The sequence below is a fragment of the Etheostoma spectabile genome, chromosome 5 (genome assembly GCF_008692095.1).
Source record: "Etheostoma spectabile isolate EspeVRDwgs_2016 chromosome 5, UIUC_Espe_1.0, whole genome shotgun sequence".
Lineage (NCBI taxonomy): Eukaryota > Metazoa > Chordata > Actinopteri > Perciformes > Percidae > Etheostoma > Etheostoma spectabile.
In genome coordinates this window covers 36814016-36834466 of record NC_045737.1, presented here as the reverse complement: position 1 = coordinate 36834466, position 20451 = coordinate 36814016, and the positions used below count along the sequence as shown (strand labels likewise).

At 40.9% G+C, this 20451-nt stretch overlaps 1 protein-coding gene across 1 annotated transcript in view; it reads right to left on the bottom strand.

The window, feature by feature from the left end:
- vwa8 (von Willebrand factor A domain containing 8) overlaps positions 1-20451 on the bottom strand; it is a 119578-nt gene that overhangs the window by 96224 nt on the left and 2903 nt on the right. Inside the window, exons 2-3 of the mRNA XM_032515259.1 lie at positions 288-365; positions 42-172 (exon numbers count right to left, since the gene is read on the bottom strand). Coding sequence (XP_032371150.1) covers positions 42-172; positions 288-365 — 209 coding nt within the window. The remainder of the gene's footprint in view (positions 1-41; positions 173-287; positions 366-20451) is intronic.

Below are 20451 nucleotides of genomic sequence, written 5' to 3'. Positions count from 1 at the left end.
GTGTGTGTGTGTGTGTGTGTGTGTGTGTTCTGTGTACTCACAAGGTACTGCATAGCTATGGCTCGTCGCAGGGGTCCTGGGGGGCCAATGAGAAACACATCCTGGCCCAACAGGTCTTTCTGCATAATCCATCGTAGGTGCTGAACTACTGTCTGAGGTAAGGAGTCTGAAACTAGCAAACCCAAAACAAAATAATGTTTTAGTAACTTTTGTTGTATCTGTTGCTAACTGTCTTCCTCACATTTAATGTTTTGTCCAGACATCTCTAAAAAGAGGAAATCACATACTGTGTTTGACAGGAACCAGTTCGGGATTCCGGGGTGTTTTGAGTTTGTAAGAGATATCTCCAATCTTCACGGTGTTACCTGCAAACAATGGGTTAACCGATACATGAGAACATGAGTAGGGCTGGGTATTGAATTTGACCTTTCTTAGGCACCGACCGAATTGCCTCTAAATGTCTAAAGTCCTAATAAAATCCTCTTCATTCATTCCCAGTGTTCAACACCTAAGGATTAAATCTCATCGGCGTCAGTCAGCCAATGAGCTCTAATAATGCCGTAGAGACAGGCAGGAAAAATCAAAAGATTTTTGCCGTAATGTGTGATGTTATAATTTGTTTTTGTTTTTTTAATGGCTTTCATAAAATTGGGTATTGAAGTCAGAGTATTGGTATCAGTATCGAAATTCTTTGAACGATACCCCGCCCTATACATGAGAAAGTCTTTCACAGACAATTCTAGTAACAGCAGCATCAGTTTCCATTTATATTTGACTTTGTGGTTTACGGTATACCTTTGACACAGTAATAATAATAAAAAACTGTGGTTAATATATTGCTAGCTGGTAAGGGTGTGACGAGATCTCGTTTTACAAGATCTCGCGAGATTAAAACGTGACGAGATTTCCGTCGAGGTGGAAAAAGTTGTCTCGTGAGTGCGATTGTGATTCCGCGTGTGATGGGAGCAACAATACAGAAATTAACTATTGAAAGTATCCCCCTGGTAGCCAGGGGGCAACTTTTAAAAAAACACAAAATCATTGTTGGCAACATTTTGTGGAAAACTTCGCGATGGACGATGCCTATAGTTGCTTGAAACCGAGAACACTTGACTATACATATCTACTCAGAGAGGCCACAACAGGCCAGCTCAAATCTCAATCATACCTCCTCAGAGGCTCCACAGCAGGCCATAGCAACCAGGAAGCAGGGCATCATCCGAAGAGCTCGTCTGATATTCCGTGTTAGTCTTTCTTTGCTCTCTTTTTTTCAATGGCAATGCTTGAAATGAAAAAAGTTGTTTTCTATCTGTTGGCGTCACCTAATGTAGTTTTGAGAGAGCCAAACATACTGCTTTACTTTGGTTTATTGATACACGTAACTGTTGATGCATTTACAGTGTGGAATTTTTTTTCTAGATATTTACCTTACACATATTTTATTTTATTTATCACTGTTTAATTTTTCTTTATGTATCGTATTGTGGAAAGGATTCAGATGCCCCCTCGAAGTGAAATTTCAACAGGGCAGACGCCCAGTTGGTAGAGTTATATACAAACATGTATGCAAGCAGCACACATCAACCGAGCAAAGAGCTGCCTTGCACGTCCTATTACTTGCATATAATCATTAAAATAGTAACAAAAAAAAAAAAAAGTCAAATCACGATTCATGCATTTATTATGGATTTGATTTCAACACAAGAAACGAATGCACTACCACCTAAATTGTTTTTGCTTTTGTGATTTTTTTATTGTTCTGTGTTCAGGAGGTTTTGAATATAAAAAAAAAATAACAAAAAGAAACTAGTTTTCCCCCTTCCCCACTCATCAGTTCACATCAATGTTACATTCGAGATAGCTTTTAGTTTTTTTTTTTTTATTTTTAAAATCTGACGTCTCGGTCGTCCTTCGTCCATCCAATTGAACCCAAATCTCGGTGATGGCTTCATTGCTCTCATCTACGTGGAGTTGACGCGTCTCGTCACAAAGAAAAAGAAGAAAAAAGAAAGACAAACAACAAGCAAAACAGACGACGCAACCCCCCCTACTAGAATGCCGTAAAGGTCACTTACCAACTAGTATTACTCACACCGCACCAGCAGAAGCCAATACACTGGGTAAATACCCCTATACAAACATCCAACAGAAAGTTCACCCCCCTAGTCCCATGCCATGTAAACGTAACTCCTTAGTGGGATTAATCCCCCCAAAACCAGTATTCCCCTGCACTTCCATATTAGAAACCTTCTTTTACTAAACCATGTGTGCCACCATGACTGCAAATACAGATAAAGGCCCGTGTTGTATGAACATCACTTTTAGAATTAGAACATTTGCATTGATTGATGACTACACAGAGCTAAGCATATTTTTATGCAAAAACACAATTGAAAAAGGTCTTCCCCCGCATTTGAGTGTTTGAATCGAAACGTACTGGCTTGTTTTTGATACTAGTTTCTGCTCCGAGCACATTGTTCGATGCTTTCAGTTTCAAACAGTATTGGGTGACGCGTGCAAGAGAGGACTTGGAACAACATAGCTGGCTATTACTGAAAATTCCCAGCCACTGCAGTCACCCCTGCCCACACCGGTGCATCAGACACCCAAGGAACCGGTCCGTTCAGTTGGAAGGCTGCCTTCCCAAGTGCGCGGGACCAACCGACTCAAGACTATGCACCTTTGTCCCATCAATTGCCATCAATACCTACAACTTAGCACAGCGAACCTACTCATCCTCACAGAGTGGGAGGAGGAAACATAGGTTAGGGCAGAGGACAATACATATACATAAGACTACATATCCTACACACAGTACACAATACAATCGACAGTACATACATAACGAATAAAAATAGCATTAGCACACATACATACATATATACATATCTACAACATATATACATATAGTAATATAACATCATATAGAATTAAAATGCATATACACATCAAAGCATAAACATGACATACCATAAACACACCACCCCGGAAAACACATACCTAACCTACAACACGCAACACACCCTTAGGTCCACTGCATTTAAATAATTAAAAAAATCACTTGAAAGGTGTCACTACATACAGAAATTTCAAATTACTGGACTCCAAACTTTCACACTTTATACAATAAGTATTTCTTTTGCTTTGTTTTCCGCTGGACACATGGTGAGGCAGGACGGCTACGCTGCACACGCGGGATGGCAATATACTGGGTGCCTACAGGCTGACGCTACGACGCGCGCGGACGCGCAGCTGCGTATTCTACCGAGTGACATGGTTCGTAGGCTCCGGACTTGTACAACACTGGTGCTGAGGGAATGTTCAATTTCCTTGCGGAAGTCATCACCCAACCAGGGATCAATAAAGAAAGTCTAAGTCAAGTCTACTCTATTTTTCTGTTCAAGTTGGCTCACTGACCAGTAGCCTGGTGCAATACTATGTCACAATTTCTGGTGTTTTGTGATTGAATTATTTTTAATTTAGTTGTCTCTGCCACCAAATGGGTTGAATTCTGTAATTTGCGGATAGTTCTCAACATATGCTGATAAGGGGTAAAATGGTATTTGGCAGTGCACAAAAGTATCCTGAGGACTGAATCAATTGACTGCTGTGGAAATTACATATATTTCATATATGTAAAAGTAGCATTATTTTAGTTGTATTCAGCTATGTATCATTTATTATTTATTGTCATATAGCCTTGTGAAAAACTAGAAGTCAGACGCAGAGAGAACAGCTTCTCAAGTTGATATATTCCTGTTGTTTAGATAATAGACAGCTCAAAATGTTTTCTGTGCAAAAGGCATGCAGAGAACTGTCTGTTTTCAAGTGTGCACCAGTTTCTTCACCAACAAAGATGGCACCAGATGTAACTGCCAAGAAGCGTAGCGCATACCGGAAAGCGTTTCCTCCTAATGGGGAGTCTAGGCTAACAAGCCCCACCTTCCGTTAGCATATGCATTCCATTGACTCCCATTCATTTTGGTGTCACCTTGACAGCAATAACTTAAACATCTGAGCATTTAAAGAAACACATTTGTCCATGTTGAAACCGACAATTTATAAAAGGCTTCCATATATATATATATATATATAATAGAAGCCCCTTACTCATCGTTATACAGCCCCCTAGCAAACTGTCAAAAAAATATGCTTAAGGATTGTGTCATATGATCCTAAACACAGCACAACTTACGTTCCATGTAGAGTAATTACCGTATAGAGTCCGGAGAACTTGCATTCACCATATTTGACTTTAAGTTTAATTGACTTATATTAACTAAACATTTTAGTTATGCAGTATTAGCCTGTGCCTACTGTTAGTTTCCCCTAGCATAACCTAACGTCTCAATCCGTCCATACATCGATGCAAAATTGGGAGTGATATAATTTCATTTTTTTCTTAGGCACAGCTACCACAAGACTTTAAACAGAAGTTTCTTACTCACAAACTATGTCGTCAAGCACTCAGCTGTGAGGCTTTGGCGCCATAACGCTCAAGCACCACGGAAAAGTAACTTACTGGTCTCGAGAAATCATTATATTGCTTTGCTATGTGTCCACTCTTTGAGAGAAATTCAAATCAATAAAAAACACAACAGACCGAGAAAAACAAGATAGAATTCTTTTACTGTCTCTGTTAACTGCGATGTTTTTGAACGACCCACATACAAGCTTCCTGATGCCATCTGGTCGATCTGTTTTTCACGGCGCACAAGTCATAGGGTAACTATAGGTATTCTTAACCGGTTCCTGTCCCTAAGTTTAGTTGTGTAAATGATTTCTCTATTAGTGGCTCATTATGTATTTATGTAGGGTTAGTCGTGATTTCGTGCATCAGAGTTTCTTTACGTTTGTTTGGTTTAGAACCAGTGAATGAAGACACGGGTTTAATTGTGAATGTGGTGTAGCGTGTGATTAGATTACAATATCCTGTTGTTTAATCTTACATTCCATGGCACTTGCATATTCCTGTGAACTAGTTAGGATACAAACAGTTTTTTTAGTAAAAACAGGAATTCATGAATCAAAACATAACAAACACAGATTAGATTAAGAGGCATCCGTTTTCTTACAATACGCGCATGGGGTAAAAACCTACAGGAACGGTGTAAAAAAACTCCTCCTGATGGTGATGTCCTGGTTCTCTCGATGTATGCTTCTGTGAAAACGGGAGGGAAAGAATTTCACAGCGGCTGCGTAAATTCTACCACAAGTTTCTCAAAACAAGATGTGTAGAACTACTGATTATAGGCTTAAGGTTTGACAACATGACCACTGGGCTTACCGTCATCGCTCACGGCCAAGGCTGAAAACGGGACGGTAGCTCGTACCTTACCATCCGTCCTTCAATCTTTTACCGTGGGCTTTAACGCTTTAGACTCCCATAACTGGTCACTAGTTAAGACGTCCACTCTGCAACAAGACGCAAGGTGGTGTATCCATGACTAAGTGGCTTATTGGTACATTTGTTGTCAAAGATCAATAGTTACAGGCCATCAGCCTTAACTTCCTCAAAGGGGAGTTGATCCCGCGCACTGCTGTTTAAAAGGGAGACGGTTAGCTTTCCGTTGATACGATTATGAGGCCCCATCGCCACTCAGTTAGCGTTACCATGCACCATTTGACCTTACGTACGTTGGCATTTATTCGATTGAAACCCTTGTAACATGCATGGCACATCTTTTCTTCGTCGGGTTTTTCCCTTTGTAACACCTGGTTCAGACGCGGGCAGGTACCATAGGACCGTTGCTGCAGAAGTTTGACCTCATGAGCCCTCCACACCAGTCCGTCTCTCCCCAGGACAGCACACCCGCACGGCCCGCAGTCGCTACATCCTGGCCAGGCGACCAGGGTACAAGCCGCGGCTAGCTTCGAGTGCATGATCCTAAACTACTACGTTCTCACCAGCGAACACAGTGGCACGATCAGTCCACGAACGCGCAGCCATCAAGGTCACAGCTGTGATCCAATAATCAGACTGTCAGCCTCTCATTTGTGGGAGTCGGAACTATCAAAAAAAGTGGGACAAACTGGTCCGTGGGTAAACGTCTTCCGTACTGTTGTTTAACGTTTGTTTTTTTCCAGTTCTACGGCATTCTGTGTGACTGGTAATATAAATAGGAATAAACAGTGTCTAAATATAATTAAAACACATTATTTTATTTAGGTAAAAAACCTGTGAAATTATAAATATTTTCGTAATACTTTGAAATACATATTAATTAATTCTGTTTGCAACGGGGAAAATCTAAATCCACATACCTTTTCGGAAAACGTATTTTTACAACCGATCACAAAAGTGCTAGAGAGTTAATCTAATAACATATATTTTTTATTTTTAAATGATAAGATTGTTTATGATTTAACCATACCCAACCAACTTTCTGTGTGTCTGTTGTGTTTTCCCCTGTTAAAATAATGATTTGCTTTACAAAGACACCACTTTTAGTTCTAATTGCAATGCTATTTGTCTATATTTTAAACTCCTTAAGTGTTTCCCCTAACCCAGAGTCAACAAAAGATCCACACTTTTTTACAAACACCTTATTTGTTTGACATATAAATGACATTTTCAATCTCAACTTATCTTTTCTTTTGTTTCAATACCACACCCAACGGTTGACTACCAGCTAGTTTTGTACGCTACTTTTTGTATACTCGAATGTCAGTAACCCTCATCAATTGGTATAGCATTTAACATGGTATTTGACTAATAATTGTTCGAGGTGATAACCGCAGAACTTAATGAAATGAATTCGAACTAAATAGATTTCATATCAGGGAGGCGGTGTTGGAGATGAGATATGGTTTGTTCAGGAATACTGATTTGAAACCAATAGTCAATTTACACTTTGAAATTCATGAAAGGTGTTTTATTTGCAAAGGGCGTTGCATGGGCTCTTTACTTGTTTTACTGTGGAAATTAGGTTGTAAAAAGAATATTTTCCTATGATATCGACATATTATTAAAAGGGGTCAAAATTTGACCCGAAGATAACACACAACAGGAGGGCATTACAAAGACTAAAACAGTTTGCACCATGGACAGGAATACACAATTGTGAATGAAATGTAAGATGATACCCTCCACTATTAAATCTTATAGGCATAACTGTAAAAACAAAAAATGAAAAAAGATAAAACAAGAAGAATGCAGCGTTAAAAACAAACAAAGTGCCACTACGCAAAGCACAAACACAAAAATCAGATATGTACAATTTAGCAAAGACACACATAAACACTCAAGACAGAAGCAGTCCAAATAGCTCAGGAGAAGTTGTCAAATCAAACGAAATTTAGAATTTTGGGGGGGGGGTGGAGTGTGTGATCTCATATAATTTATCACAATTTTAGGTAATATCCACATCAATGACGTCTTGGAGTGAGCCGCGCATACCTTGTCACTGGATTTGTGAGTTTAACCGTCGGAGTGTTTGACATGTTTGCACGGGAGTGCATGGCAAACGCTGATAGCGGCATCGGCTACGGCCCCAGTCGCGCACAAACCAGCCGGGGAACAGCGAACAAGTGAATGCGCACGGCGGCGATGAAGAGTGGCGGCGTACGCACGTGGCGTTTTAGTGGATAGTTCAGGAGGGACGACAGGCGAATCAAACCCCACATCTTTACACGTGAGGTGAAGTGCAGGCGGGTCAGGCATGTTCCACCCCTTATTATTGCCGTCTTCTCTCCCGAGCGGACGCCGAACCCATCAGTAGTCGTCTGCCAACATACTCCCGCGCGACCCGTCGGTAGGAACTGGTTTAAGAACTGTCCTTCAGGCAGACCACATTTCCACTCCCCCAACAACATGAAACAACCGTACATCTTAATTGTGTGTTAAGAATTGTCTTATTACAGAAGTCCTTAAATCCCTGTCTTTATTGCAGTATGTGGAACCTGTGGTGGCACGCCGGGTTCTGAATACAATCGTTTGTTTTTTAATTGTAGATTGTCCTAATGCTGGTTTGTTTCAATTTTGTTTTGTTGAAACACAAACATCAAAAACTCATTTACATGTTTTCGGTATCTGTCACATTAGTGACTTTAAATAATAAGATATTAGTTCTATTTCCTTGGATTTATGGTTACGAGTATGTGGATGTGGTTTCTTCGGTGCGTGAACGCGTAGGGTCAATTATCGATACGAGGATCCTCGTCTCATACATGCTCCTTCTCTTCCACTTCCCACACATTCAAGTTCTTGGGGTTCTCATTTCATTCGCTCAAAACAAATTCCGCCTCTTGAATTCTTTCCCCCTTACAACTGTACTCTTACTCTTCAATCCTTCTCATTGGACGCGTCAGACAAAAAAAAAATACCCTTCCCATCATTACTCGAAAACATTCCGCTCATTCTTCTTCTCCCATTGCCGTTCTCTTCTCAATATTAATCTCTATTTAGTCATTCTTCGTTTTCTTATATTCATTCATTTTCTCCTTCTTCTTACAACCTTATCATTCCCTTTAGAGTCCATTGATTATCTCCATAAACTTCTTAGACTAAAAGGATATCCTCCTAATCCTTCTTCTGTTATTGTTAACGTTAACTGACCTCGTTTCGTTCATACTTTCTCCGGGGAACAATTACTCTTCTCTATTATCTATTTAGTTTAAAACACACTCTTTTCTCATTCGAAATGATTCCTCTCTATCCTCTTTTTACTATCTCCTTAATTCATCCTATTTTTTAGTTTCCTTCTCAACACTCTCTCTTGTTTGATTCTCTTCAGCATTTCTTTTCTCACGCAAAATTTTCACCCCACGAAAGTTCCCTTCTCTCAATATCAATTACTCTTAATTCTCTTTTAATCTTCATAAAAGTCTGTTCCCTTACATTTTCTTTCTCACTCATTCTCATCCCCTTATCATGCCTTCATCTGTCTTGACTCCGAATTTCAAACACGTTCGAATTATCTCTTATACTCACCATCAATTTAAGCCTTAGATTTTCTCTCTTTAGAACTCATTTTTTAACTGTCTGTTCTCTTCTCTTTTCTTATGCCCTTTTCCCTTCCTCCTTCCTTCCTCTTCTTTAGACCCTTCTCTTAAAATTCTCTTCGTCCCTTCTCTTCTCTTCTCATGTTCCCTCCTTCTCCTTGTACTTTATCACTTCTCATTCCTTCCACTCTCCAGATCTTCTTACATTAAAAGAGCAACAATTTAAAGGAAGCTCACCCTTCTCTTCCCCTTCTCCCGATTCTGTCTCTTCTCTTCGCTTCATGTTGCTAGTCAATACGATGGGGGTAGATCTTTTCATGAGTTTTTTCCGATATTATGGTGCGAGGCAACCATTGATCCGTACATATTGAATCCAAATCATTTCGTCTGGCTCACCTGTACGGCTTTTTTCGCTTCAGTTGCATCTAAGACAAGCTACGCACTTACTCAAGACCGTAGCCGCATCATTGGGACATAAAATGGCAATATTTAGAACGTGGTTATCGTCGATGAACAAATGCTGCCCAATCGACATTTACAAAAGCTCACAGTATGCGGCCATGTAGTAGCCATAGCGTCCATGTCACTATTCACCAGACAAATGAACCAGTCATGATATGACGGGACGAACAAGGCAGGTCTGTTTCTGTGGACTACAGCCTCTCCCGGTCTGATATCGTGCTGGGTCACCCCCCTGAGTAGCGTTGCAGGTTTTTATTGATCATCTGTGTGGTTAGATCCTCTTAAAAATAAAGTAGGCATTAGGCATCAAAGTCTATTGGACGAAAAACAATTAGAGTGGTTTGATTTTTGTTTTTTTGTTCAACTGACTCCTATGCCGTGTTTGTGTAAGTGCAGCCGCTGAGGGTGCCCTGCCACGGACATGTACCCGCTGTGGAACGGATGGCTGAGGCGGGGCTCTGTACGCCTCAGATCTGGACTGGCCGTGCTGGCTGGAGCCACAACCATCACCGAGCAGGGATCTAAAGGGGGGTTTATATGCTAGCAAGCTGTGGAGACCCATCCCATGTGGCCGACAGCGACATGCTCCATCCCGCGTGCGTTTACCCACGCCCACACACACATCTTCCGGGACTAAAACACAGAAGCTTTCTTTGTAACAGAGAGAACAGTGAGAGTTACAGTCGATGAGAGACGCTTCCAGCCGGCTGACACATCCTTTGTCTCCGCGAGAGGAAGGGAAGCGGCTGGGAAGCCGGGGGGGGGGGGCCCGCAAGGCTAACCCGCGAGGGTGTATCTCCCCTCGCAGGAGCGGAAAGGGCACGTGTCCAGCGGCTTTGTGGGTCCATGCCCCAGATGGGTGGGGGCTTGTCGCCAGGTTCCGGTGTAGAGCGGAGGAGTCCTCTGACAGCAAGAAGACGAGCAGGAAGGCCCCCACAAAACACTGCATCCGGAAAGTGTCCACTCGAGGACAGACGGGAGCATGGTAAAGCCACCCCTCTGTCTCTTCTTGGTACTGAATATGGATGCTTGAATATTGTATTTATGCTGAGCAGACCTCCTACCTACTAGGCCTAGGGGCCACTCTATGGAGATGTATTGGTGTGGGGGTTTGTTGGAAGTAGGACATAATGGTCGACTGGTAGATGAAGCCAGGTTCGGTGGCTTTATGCTTTAAAGGCTTACTAGGACAAGACAGAGCTCGTCGCAGCAGTACTACAAAAGAGCCCACGACTTTATCTGTTTTTCACCTTTGTATTAATTGGATATGAATAAAAACAGACTTGTCCACAATTTTGCAAAAACTTGCTATCAACCTGTTGACTTTTATATGGTTAGTATGTACAAATACAAAGTGTAAACTCAGTAAGGTATCATGGATTTATTTACAAGAGAAAACACATTATAGCATTCTTCACGCTCCTCTTTATGTTACGTAACGTAAGTGTCGTTTTGACGATGACAGCACGTATGTAAACAATATAAATGGAGATTGAATTCAGCGTAGAGCTAATATACAATAAGTTTCACAAATAAAACACAGGTAAACATCGCTGCATCCCTGCGTTTGACATGCAGTAAGAGGATAGATGAGCTACCTCTGACATCTAAGCTATTTGGCCCACTTTATCTACTACAACTGTTATAGTGCCATCCTCCCACATCCGTGGATCCCTTAAATTATTGACTGCCCCCTGCACCCCATCTACTTATTCAGCATGGTAGAAATTTAAGACTTGGGACACAGGAATGTCTGTCCTACCTCTATAATCAATTCCACACCACCATGGGTATGTGCTACCTAGAGATATGTTGCACGGCTGCAACTACTATTATAAATCTTTTTTTTTCCTCATTCATTCACTTCTCCAATAACTTTTTTTTAACAGTTTTGTCTGCAAAATGAGAACAAATATGACAATTGCCCATCAGAAGTTACTGGAGCCTAATGTGAATAATAGTTTTTTGTCAACTTTTAAAAAAACTCAAAGATACTCATTTGTAAGGTGGATAGAGAAAATAAGGATAATCCTCCTTAATGAAAGAAAGCTAAAACAACACTTTTTGGCAAAGTTGTTAGTTAACAGTTACAGCATTATCATTGTTTCACTTTTAGTTGCATTTATTTTGGCTGTGGGTTTAGGGGTTCTTACTTGGTTGTTACTTTCGGACCATTATTATTACCATATCTGTGTCTAAAACTTTGGAATAGCGAGCAGATAGTACATAAAATAGGCTCAAAAAGCTTAAGAACAAGACTTGTTAAAAAAAGTCCCTGGGCGAACACGACTACAATTGTTTATGTCTGTGATGTATGCCTCACATAATTTTACATTCAGTCTGCTTAGGGTGCCTAAAATAGCTGGGCGCTGCACCTAAAGCCTTATAATAGTAATAATACTGTTTGTCTCATATCAAGACAGTCTAAAGGATGATCTAGTATAACGAGTGCAAGTGTAAACACAGACCAGCACTGATCACTCTGAGAGTTTTTATTGTAAGTTGATTTTTCCATGCGCGCAATGATTCTTACCTCGCCTGTTTCCTCTGAAGTTACAGCATGTTTTAAAAGTGGATTGAAAACAGCTGCTATCGGTCCTGGTGTACACTCTGAACTGCTGCAACGTATACATGCTAAGGAGAGCACCCAGATAATCAGTCCTGCCAAACTAAACTGAAAGGCTACATGCCACACTAGTTCATGCTGCTATCACAATAGTATGAAGCACTGTCTGTTGTATTGTGTCACGTTTTCAGCACGGTGACTTGTGTTTACAAAAGTCTCAGAGTTGTGTCCGTGTAGATCAGTGTTTTTTTTCGTCGTGTGTGTGTGTGCTGATAGTTACTATGTGATCATGCAGGCTCTGACTCACTGCAGTGTTGTTCCACTGGGTTGTTTGCTTAGACTGTGTGTGTGTGTGTATGTGCGGTGCGCATGCATGTTTCTTTGGCCATCACGTTGTGTAGTGTCTACCCTTCTCCTTCCACTAACTCTCTGGTTCTTTGGTTGCCGACAACAACCACATCTTCACTCCTCTATTGGCCGACTCCATGGCAATGCTGCCTATATGACAGCTGTTAGGTTAAACGGTGGACATTAAACTCATCAACTATCCTCCATCTCTGATTCCTCTCTGTATTTCCATTTAGTTTTAATTTGGGAAAAATTTCAACATGTTGAAACTACAGATACTATATATATTAAAAAGCCCTTTTTTCTATAAATTTTTTTTTTCAATTTTTTCCTAGAGTTTGCAACCTTAATTAAGATATTTGAGAATATTTCATAAAACTCTTGAAATATACAGTATCTTTTGTAAAAAAAAAAAGAAGAAAAAAGATTTGACGACTCGTTTGTTAACATGGACATTAGACTGCAGTGAAAGTCTTAACTCCGACAGAATGGAACTCTGTTGCTTCCTTTGTGTCTACTTCTCTCGGCAGGTAAGCACATGGTGCAGCTGAAATCATCACGGCTGTTCGTAGCCAACCTTATCTTGTTTAAAGTCACTTATACACCCATCGGCAAATCAATATTCGCAGCTGTGGATAGTTGTTGTTGTTGTTGTGGCTAAGCTGAGATGAGATATTGGGATCATTTGATGTTCTTCTCTTGTCAGACCAGAAGGTAATGGATTTGACCGCACACAGAGAGGATTTTGATACTCTATCACTTGGCACCCAACCCATCATTTCCTCTCCTTCTTTCCTCATGTTGTAAATGCCTTACACTTGTTGTTGTGAATCCGTTTCAGCCTTTAATTGGCCTACATTAGGACCAAACAACATTTGTGGATCAGACTACGTATTGCTCAAACATGTGAGGTTGAGTCTTTTAAATAGTCTTGTCCTCTCCTGTCATCTCCACGGTCAGCCCGCCCTGGTGTTTTCAGGGTGTGCGTTTGAGTGAGGAGGGCTTATGAACCTTTGATAATGCTGTAGCTTGTGATTGAAAGCAAGAGCTAATTGCGTACCGGAGCCGCGCTGCCGCTGCTGCTGATGCTGCTGCTGCTGCTGGGGGACTTAGGAAACTCTGCATAACTCCTCTATAAGTGTTTTAAACCTTATAGACAGACTTAGGGGCTGATATTTGCGGGCAATCAGGGGTCCTTCTCAAGAAATCTCATAAAAAAAAATGCAATCACATCATTGGTGGACCATTCTTATTACCAATTTGTTCCCAAATGTTGCAAACGGTGGAGCAATTTACATAAAATACAATTAAAAAGCTTAAAGACAGGACTTCGGATAGCTCAGTTGGTAGAGTGGGCAACCATAGATAGCAGATTGTACTCCCCCGAGCAGGGGCCTGGGTTCAACTCCACCTGTGCCCTTCGCTGCAGTCATTTCCCTCCTTCTCTCCCCTTTACTTTCTTCATCTCTATGTCAAATAAGGCCTAAAAATGCCACAAAAAATAATCTTAAAGACTATGCTTGCTAAAGAATTCCCCGGTGACCACTCACAATCATTATTAATCATTATTCATTTATTAACATTCATTTGGCTTACGTGGTGCCCAAAATGGCTTGGTTTATGATAGAAAAACCACTGCATGCATGTAGAATCATTTCAGATCAGCAAGATTTCCCACAGTGGGGTGATTTGGATGAGGCAATGTCACAATATCTCCTCGGGTCCATTGTTTTCCATACATTGGAAGAAGTGACACACTGTGACTTACACTTATGGGAATACAGACTTCTTGGATAAATAGTCTTGGGATCCAATTGGATTGACTCAATTGGTGGATATTGTTTTGTGTTTATTTTAACCTTTATTTACGCATGAAGCTTTTGAATCCTTTTTTGCAAAAGGATCTGCCAAAATGGCAGCATTGGGTACACAAAATTCACATGCTGATGGTCTGCCCTTTTTTTAATATTGCTTATATTGTTTCATATGGAAGACACTCTGATAGGTAAGCATTAGCAGGAGAAACATTACTCAAAGTGTTGTGGTCTTTGCCCACTCAGATGACTTGTACTTCCTATGAGAAAACTAGGCAAACGCTTGTTGTTCCTCCTTTCTGAAAGATTGGGCGGATTTGCACATGATGATAGGTTTTTAGGAAACACAATGCTGCGAATAAGAATCTCTATTTCTAAATGTGTTGCAATGGCTCCCCGTTTACCTTGCCAGTTCGTATATCTCATTCTCTAGCCTGCAGAAATAGTCACTAATATTATTATTACATAATGTGGCACTGCACCAATGTACTTTTTTGTCCAAGCTGTACTAATCCACTTACATTAATTGTTTTGAAAATGCTTGCCTACACAACATTGTTTAACATCCCCTGGCCTGATACCCACTCACACATGTACTGTATACTACTTGTATTGTGGTACCAGTTTGCACAAAGGAGATCAGAGACAGGGAATTACCCTCCCCTCACAACTACTGGATGTGTAATGTTTCCCATCACCTGGGGACATGTAGTGGGAGTTGGAGGAAGGGTACAGAGTTACAATTACACCCAACAGAGAGGACACTATGCCAAACCAGCTACAGGAGATGGAAACGTGGGAGAAAAAAATGTAGTTGAGAAATGGAGAGATTCAACACGTGGTCGTCTCTCTGTAAGTCTACTTGATTGTGCCGCCTCCACAGGCGGTCAGTCGCACTGACAAATGACAACATGATTCAGTTAATGGAGGTATAACAGAGCCTAACTGCAAGGAATGGTGAATGATGATGATCCTAAGACAGAGCCATTCAGCATCCACTGAAACAAAGAACGATAAGTGAGAAATCTTCTTCATGGACCAACAATTACTGTCACAGCATTTAGTCCTATCAGTCAGAGTTCAATTTGCCAGACAGGATAGGTTATATCTGGCAAGACGGATCTTGCTCTTTTTTTACTGCAATGTATTTCCTTTGGTCCAACACTTAGAAAGTAAGTTTGAATATGTGCGAGAGAGAGATGAGAGATGGGTCTTTCTCTTAGGCCCAACAGGAAGAAAATAAATCCCTCAGCAGCAATATTAGTGGAGGCCTTATATTTGGGATACAGAGCTTTTAATGCCCAACAAGGCTCTGATGACTCCACCTCAGGCTGGTTGTCATTCCATAGCTTTGAGTCTTTGAGTTACCCATTTTGAAAATACGCTATGTGCTCTCTTGCTTCATTCTGTCCCTTCCAATATGAGCTGCAGCCAGTTAATCTTAGAAAGAATGGAAACAGGAGGAAAAAGCTAGCCTGGCTCCACCCATAGGCATAGCTTTAATGGGGGATGCAGAGGACAGGTCCCCACCAATATTTAGAAGATGTAGATTTGTCCCCCTCAAAAGTATGATTGTTTTGAAACAAAGTCCATAATGTCCCTTTTCACGACTTTAGTGACACTTTTCAAATGTTTTCAAAGCTCACTAACGGAGACAGCTACGTATTATAGGATGTTTTAGCCTACCGTAAATGTTTCTGTATTTTAACTGTGCTACACTTATATTTGTTTTACAGGCGAAGTCCAGGTTAAGAGGTGCTGCCAGAAGTTTTCTGTTTATTTTACAGATTTGTTTCTTAAAATGCAGAGAGAGTGTGTGCACGCTGAAACATTGTAGGGCCACAACCCCCAGAGCACCGGTTTATAATGTGTGGCCCCCCCCTATGTTAAAACAAAACCTACCCCTGCCCTATCAGCCTGCCCTGTTTGCTTAATCCACGTGACATGCTGGAGTCCCCGTTGGTTGCTTGGTAACTCACGGTGTCCGCCAAGACTCAAGAAAATGAACTAACCATCCCTTAAAACCACACACTTCATTGTTTCTGTGCCCATTTACATGAGTAAGCATAAACATCCGTACCAGAGGACGATTTAGTACCTAGCACAGTACACATGATAGCAGAAGATGAATAAGTTCCTGTTTGAACTTCAACAAGAACAACGTTTTTTACAGTCATTTAGGATCGTCTAGAGCATCTAAGGACTCTGGAACTTAGTATTTGTATATCATTGTAAACAAATATGTTTTTCAAAGTAAGGAAAAGACATTTGAAGACGACACAGACAGGGATTGACAATTTTCCCAATTTTGTGATGTTTTCGTTAGACAAATGATTAATTGATTGATCGAGAAGTAAACAACAATCGTCGATAATGAAAATAGCTTAGTTGCAGCCTATTATGTTCCCACTTGACCGATGATGATTGGGGTTTTGTAGCAACTTCAACCATGATTGGATTTGATGGCAAGAATGGTGGATGTGTGAAGTGGATCCTACAACTCACAACCTTCATAATTTAGGACTAAATTAGCACTTCTGTACCTCTCTGAGGCGTTGCCATTTGAAGATCGTTAACCTCTTTGCATTTGAACACTTTTATAACAATTAGTAACCAGAAAAGGAAGTGGAAAGTTAAGCATTTTTATTAGATTATTAATAGAAAAGCTCAGTGAGGCTCAGGAGCGATTGGTAATTGGTTTAAATCCCAGTGGCTACGTGGAGAAGTTGTAAAGTGAGAGAGAAAGCTGGTATAAGGAGTCTATTGGTGTGACATCTAGATAGCCCTATCTTAGTTCATAGATGGTGAGGTCCTCCATGAACTAGCTATGATGGGTAAGTTCATGACTGGCTGTTTGTCTGGGTATCGTCAAGCGACAGGACGTCAGGGCCGCTCTGCCTCTCTTCATTTAGCCTTTCAGGGACACTCTCGCTCTGCCCGTATCCACCAACCACAGCTCTGGACTCATTTGAACTGCCTTGTCCATTGTATAAGCCTGTTGTGTGTGTGTGTGTGTGTGTGTGTGTGTGTGTGTGTGTGTGTGTGTGTGTGTGTGTGTGTTGTTGGTGTGGTGTTGTGCGGTGCGTGTGTGTGTGTCACCCCTGTCAGTGGCAGGCAGAGTGTGGGATATAGGTACATGGTGCTCAGGTTACTCATTTCTCTCTGCACAGGACTCACTCTTGTCTCACATTTAGCAGAAGTGAGAGCAGCACAGAGCAAGCTGAAGGACTATATTATAGATCACTTCTGGCCAACTTGGCAACAGGAAGAGATATAGAACAAGGAAGGAACTAAGAGGCCAGGAGGGACAAAATAGAAAATGAGACGACCATCTCAGTATGAAGTCCTGCTGGGCTGCGCTGGAAGGGCATAGAGAATTTAAGTTGTACTTTTTGGTGTGACTTTTGGTGCTTAGAGTCTGACTCTCACTTCAGTACGCTTCGCTCCAAGACAAACTCTCCGGTGTGAAAAGCTTGACTGCGTTTGTGAGGATTCAATGCAGTTGCTTAAATGACATGAAACACTAAGCACCACTATATATATATATAAATATATATTATATATATATATATATTATATATATATTATATGCTTTTAAACACATTTATTATTTTTAAGTTGTTTACAATCAAGCCCCAAAATATACTTTTGAACACTTGTTAAAATTAGCTGATTCATAAGAAATTAAGTGAGCCCTGATGGCTACACTCCAAAATATGACTAACGCTCAACGCAGTTACCTGAGACGCTACGACCTGACTGATCCTGGTCTCGCCTGTTTCCTCATTTCTTTCTGGCCACCTTTTCTTGGATTTTTGGTGTACTGAAAAAAGATAAACTAATATTGTATTGTGAATACTAGTACAGCTCATACTCTGCTTGTGTAAAGAGCCAACTCCCAGCTTACAGATGCAGCACACGGTTCCGTTGTTTGCTTCAATCTGTCATGAGGTTTATCAGTCTTTGCTTTCTTGCTGTGCGTTCCCACTCTTACCTCCGTGGATTAGCCGTCCAAGCTGCTGATGCGTACAGTTTACACGATGTATATACAGTAGTTCACGTGAGCGTGCAGTGTTTTTGCATGTTTAGTGAAGAACCATTACCACTCTAGTAGTTTTTCTTTAAGGGAATGTGGATCTTTCAGATCATTTGAGGAATGCCTATGTTAGCACTTTTCACATTTCATCACGTCATGCAGTAACAGGGACTCTCCTGGTCGGTCTTGGTCTTGCATCCCCAACCACTCAAAGTCTTGTCTTGTCTTGGTCTGAATACATTCTGGCTTGGCAATGACTTGGTCTCGGTTTAGGCAGTCTTAATACACACTGCTGCCCCGTGTTTCTAAATGATGATTCTGTTCAAATTGCTTTATGATATCTCTGCGCACTCGTAACCTCTGATTTCATGTTTAAATGATGACTTCATCTGCCTTGCCGCTGCATTTCGTCCCGCTTGATGATTGTATGTTGCTGGAAAAGCAGCTCAGCCATATAGGGATGTCAACATTTAGGTATCACTTAATCCACTGCAGGAATTGGTCTCCTGCAGGCCGTAACTACGGTGAAGGGGAGCAGGGAATGGGCTAGGGATAGACAGAGAATTGACAGTTTGTCTCCTGTTGTGTTGTTCACACTCAGTATCATCATCTATGAGCCAAACAGACAGGGAACTTGACGTGAAGATTGTGTTGATACAGGTTCCATTTTGAATACGTTATCTCAACCATTATGGTGTGCCTTTTATAAGCAGGAACCCACGGTGTCTGCCTTTTTAAGTGCATTGCCAATTCAAGAAAAGTACTCGAAATCACTAAACTGTGAAAACAGTTACAGTAAAACATTTTCTCAAGGACCTTTATAAGGAGATTTTAAAGTACTAAAAGAAAATGACTGAGGGACCCATAACTTACAAATATCCCGCTTGATTTCAACCTTGTTTAACAGAAAGTGTTGTTGGACAAATTGGCTTGAAAGAGTCTCATCAAGTCTATAATGTGCTTATGGAAGTGTAGGAATCATGTTATTTGGGAACATGGAACACTAAGCTTTTAAAAACGCTTCAGAGTAAAGTTTTTAGCGTCAATCGGCGTCAAATGAATGGCTGTCAAAGGGATGTCTAACGTGGGGTGAGGCTTACTAGCATAATAAATGGCGAATCAGAGCTAGATGCTTTGCGGCGGTTGGTTTACCCCCTTGGTTCTATACCAACCAAACAAAGTGAGTTTGAAGGAAAAGACACAAATCCCTCATCTTTTAGATTGCGGAAATAACCAGAGAATAATTGGATTTTGCTTTAATACAGTGATTGAAAACAATGCTTCCAGTTATCGAAATTGTTTTTTGGTCTATCAACAAATTGTTAATTGACTATGTTTCAGATTGTACTTAAGCTGTTTGGCAGTACAGTACTCTATTTCTTGTTGTGGATATTTTTGTGATGATTATTCTACATTAAATACATTCCATATCCCCAACAAATCGTTTTTCTCAAGCGAAGTGCAGAAATCTCAGCCAAAAATATGTCAAACCTTAGCAAATAACGTAATCTTTCAATAACCAAACACGTTTTTGTAATTTGGGTGAATCACCACAATCGAGGACTACTTCCTGTAATGAAACAGTGAACGTTACACTTATAAAAACAGTTCCTTTTTTATCTGTGGTGATGATTCTATGTGATTCCCTTTGGCTCTGCATCTGACACTTCATCCACTGAGTGTGGTGGTGTGCGTGCGTAACGTGTGTGTGTGGGTGTGTGTGTGTGGTGTGGTTTGTTGGTGGGGTGTGTGTGTGTGATAAGTCAGGATCCACAGTGAGCCCTGTAAACTCTGCAGACAGTGTTTTTAAGTTTACACCGCTGGTGGGGCAGGAGTCAGCTTTAGGCCTCTGTCTCTGTTTGTAATCTCCGCCCTTTGAAGCAGCCTTCCTTTGCTATAACAAATGCTCTCTACATTCTGTGTTTGTGTTTATGTGTTTTTACTCGTTTCCAGTGTCCACTGCAAACAAGAACGCCCATGCCACAGTCCTGTATTTGCGCTGTAATGCCAACAGTGTTGTTTGTGTGTTCATGGTGTGCAAGATGAATGGTGGTTGTAATGTGATGAGTTTGTGTACTGGTAGATGTTTTTGATTTACTGTGACACAAACACCGACCCACACTACACACACGAGAGAGAAGACAGGGAAATCTTGTTTCTCTTTTGTCTTTCCGGCATGTTAGCTTGTTTAAAATAAATTTAAATCCATTTCCACTCTCCCATCTGTTCCCGAACAACCTCTAACTTATCATCTCTTTCTCTTCCCTAGGTTACACCAACCA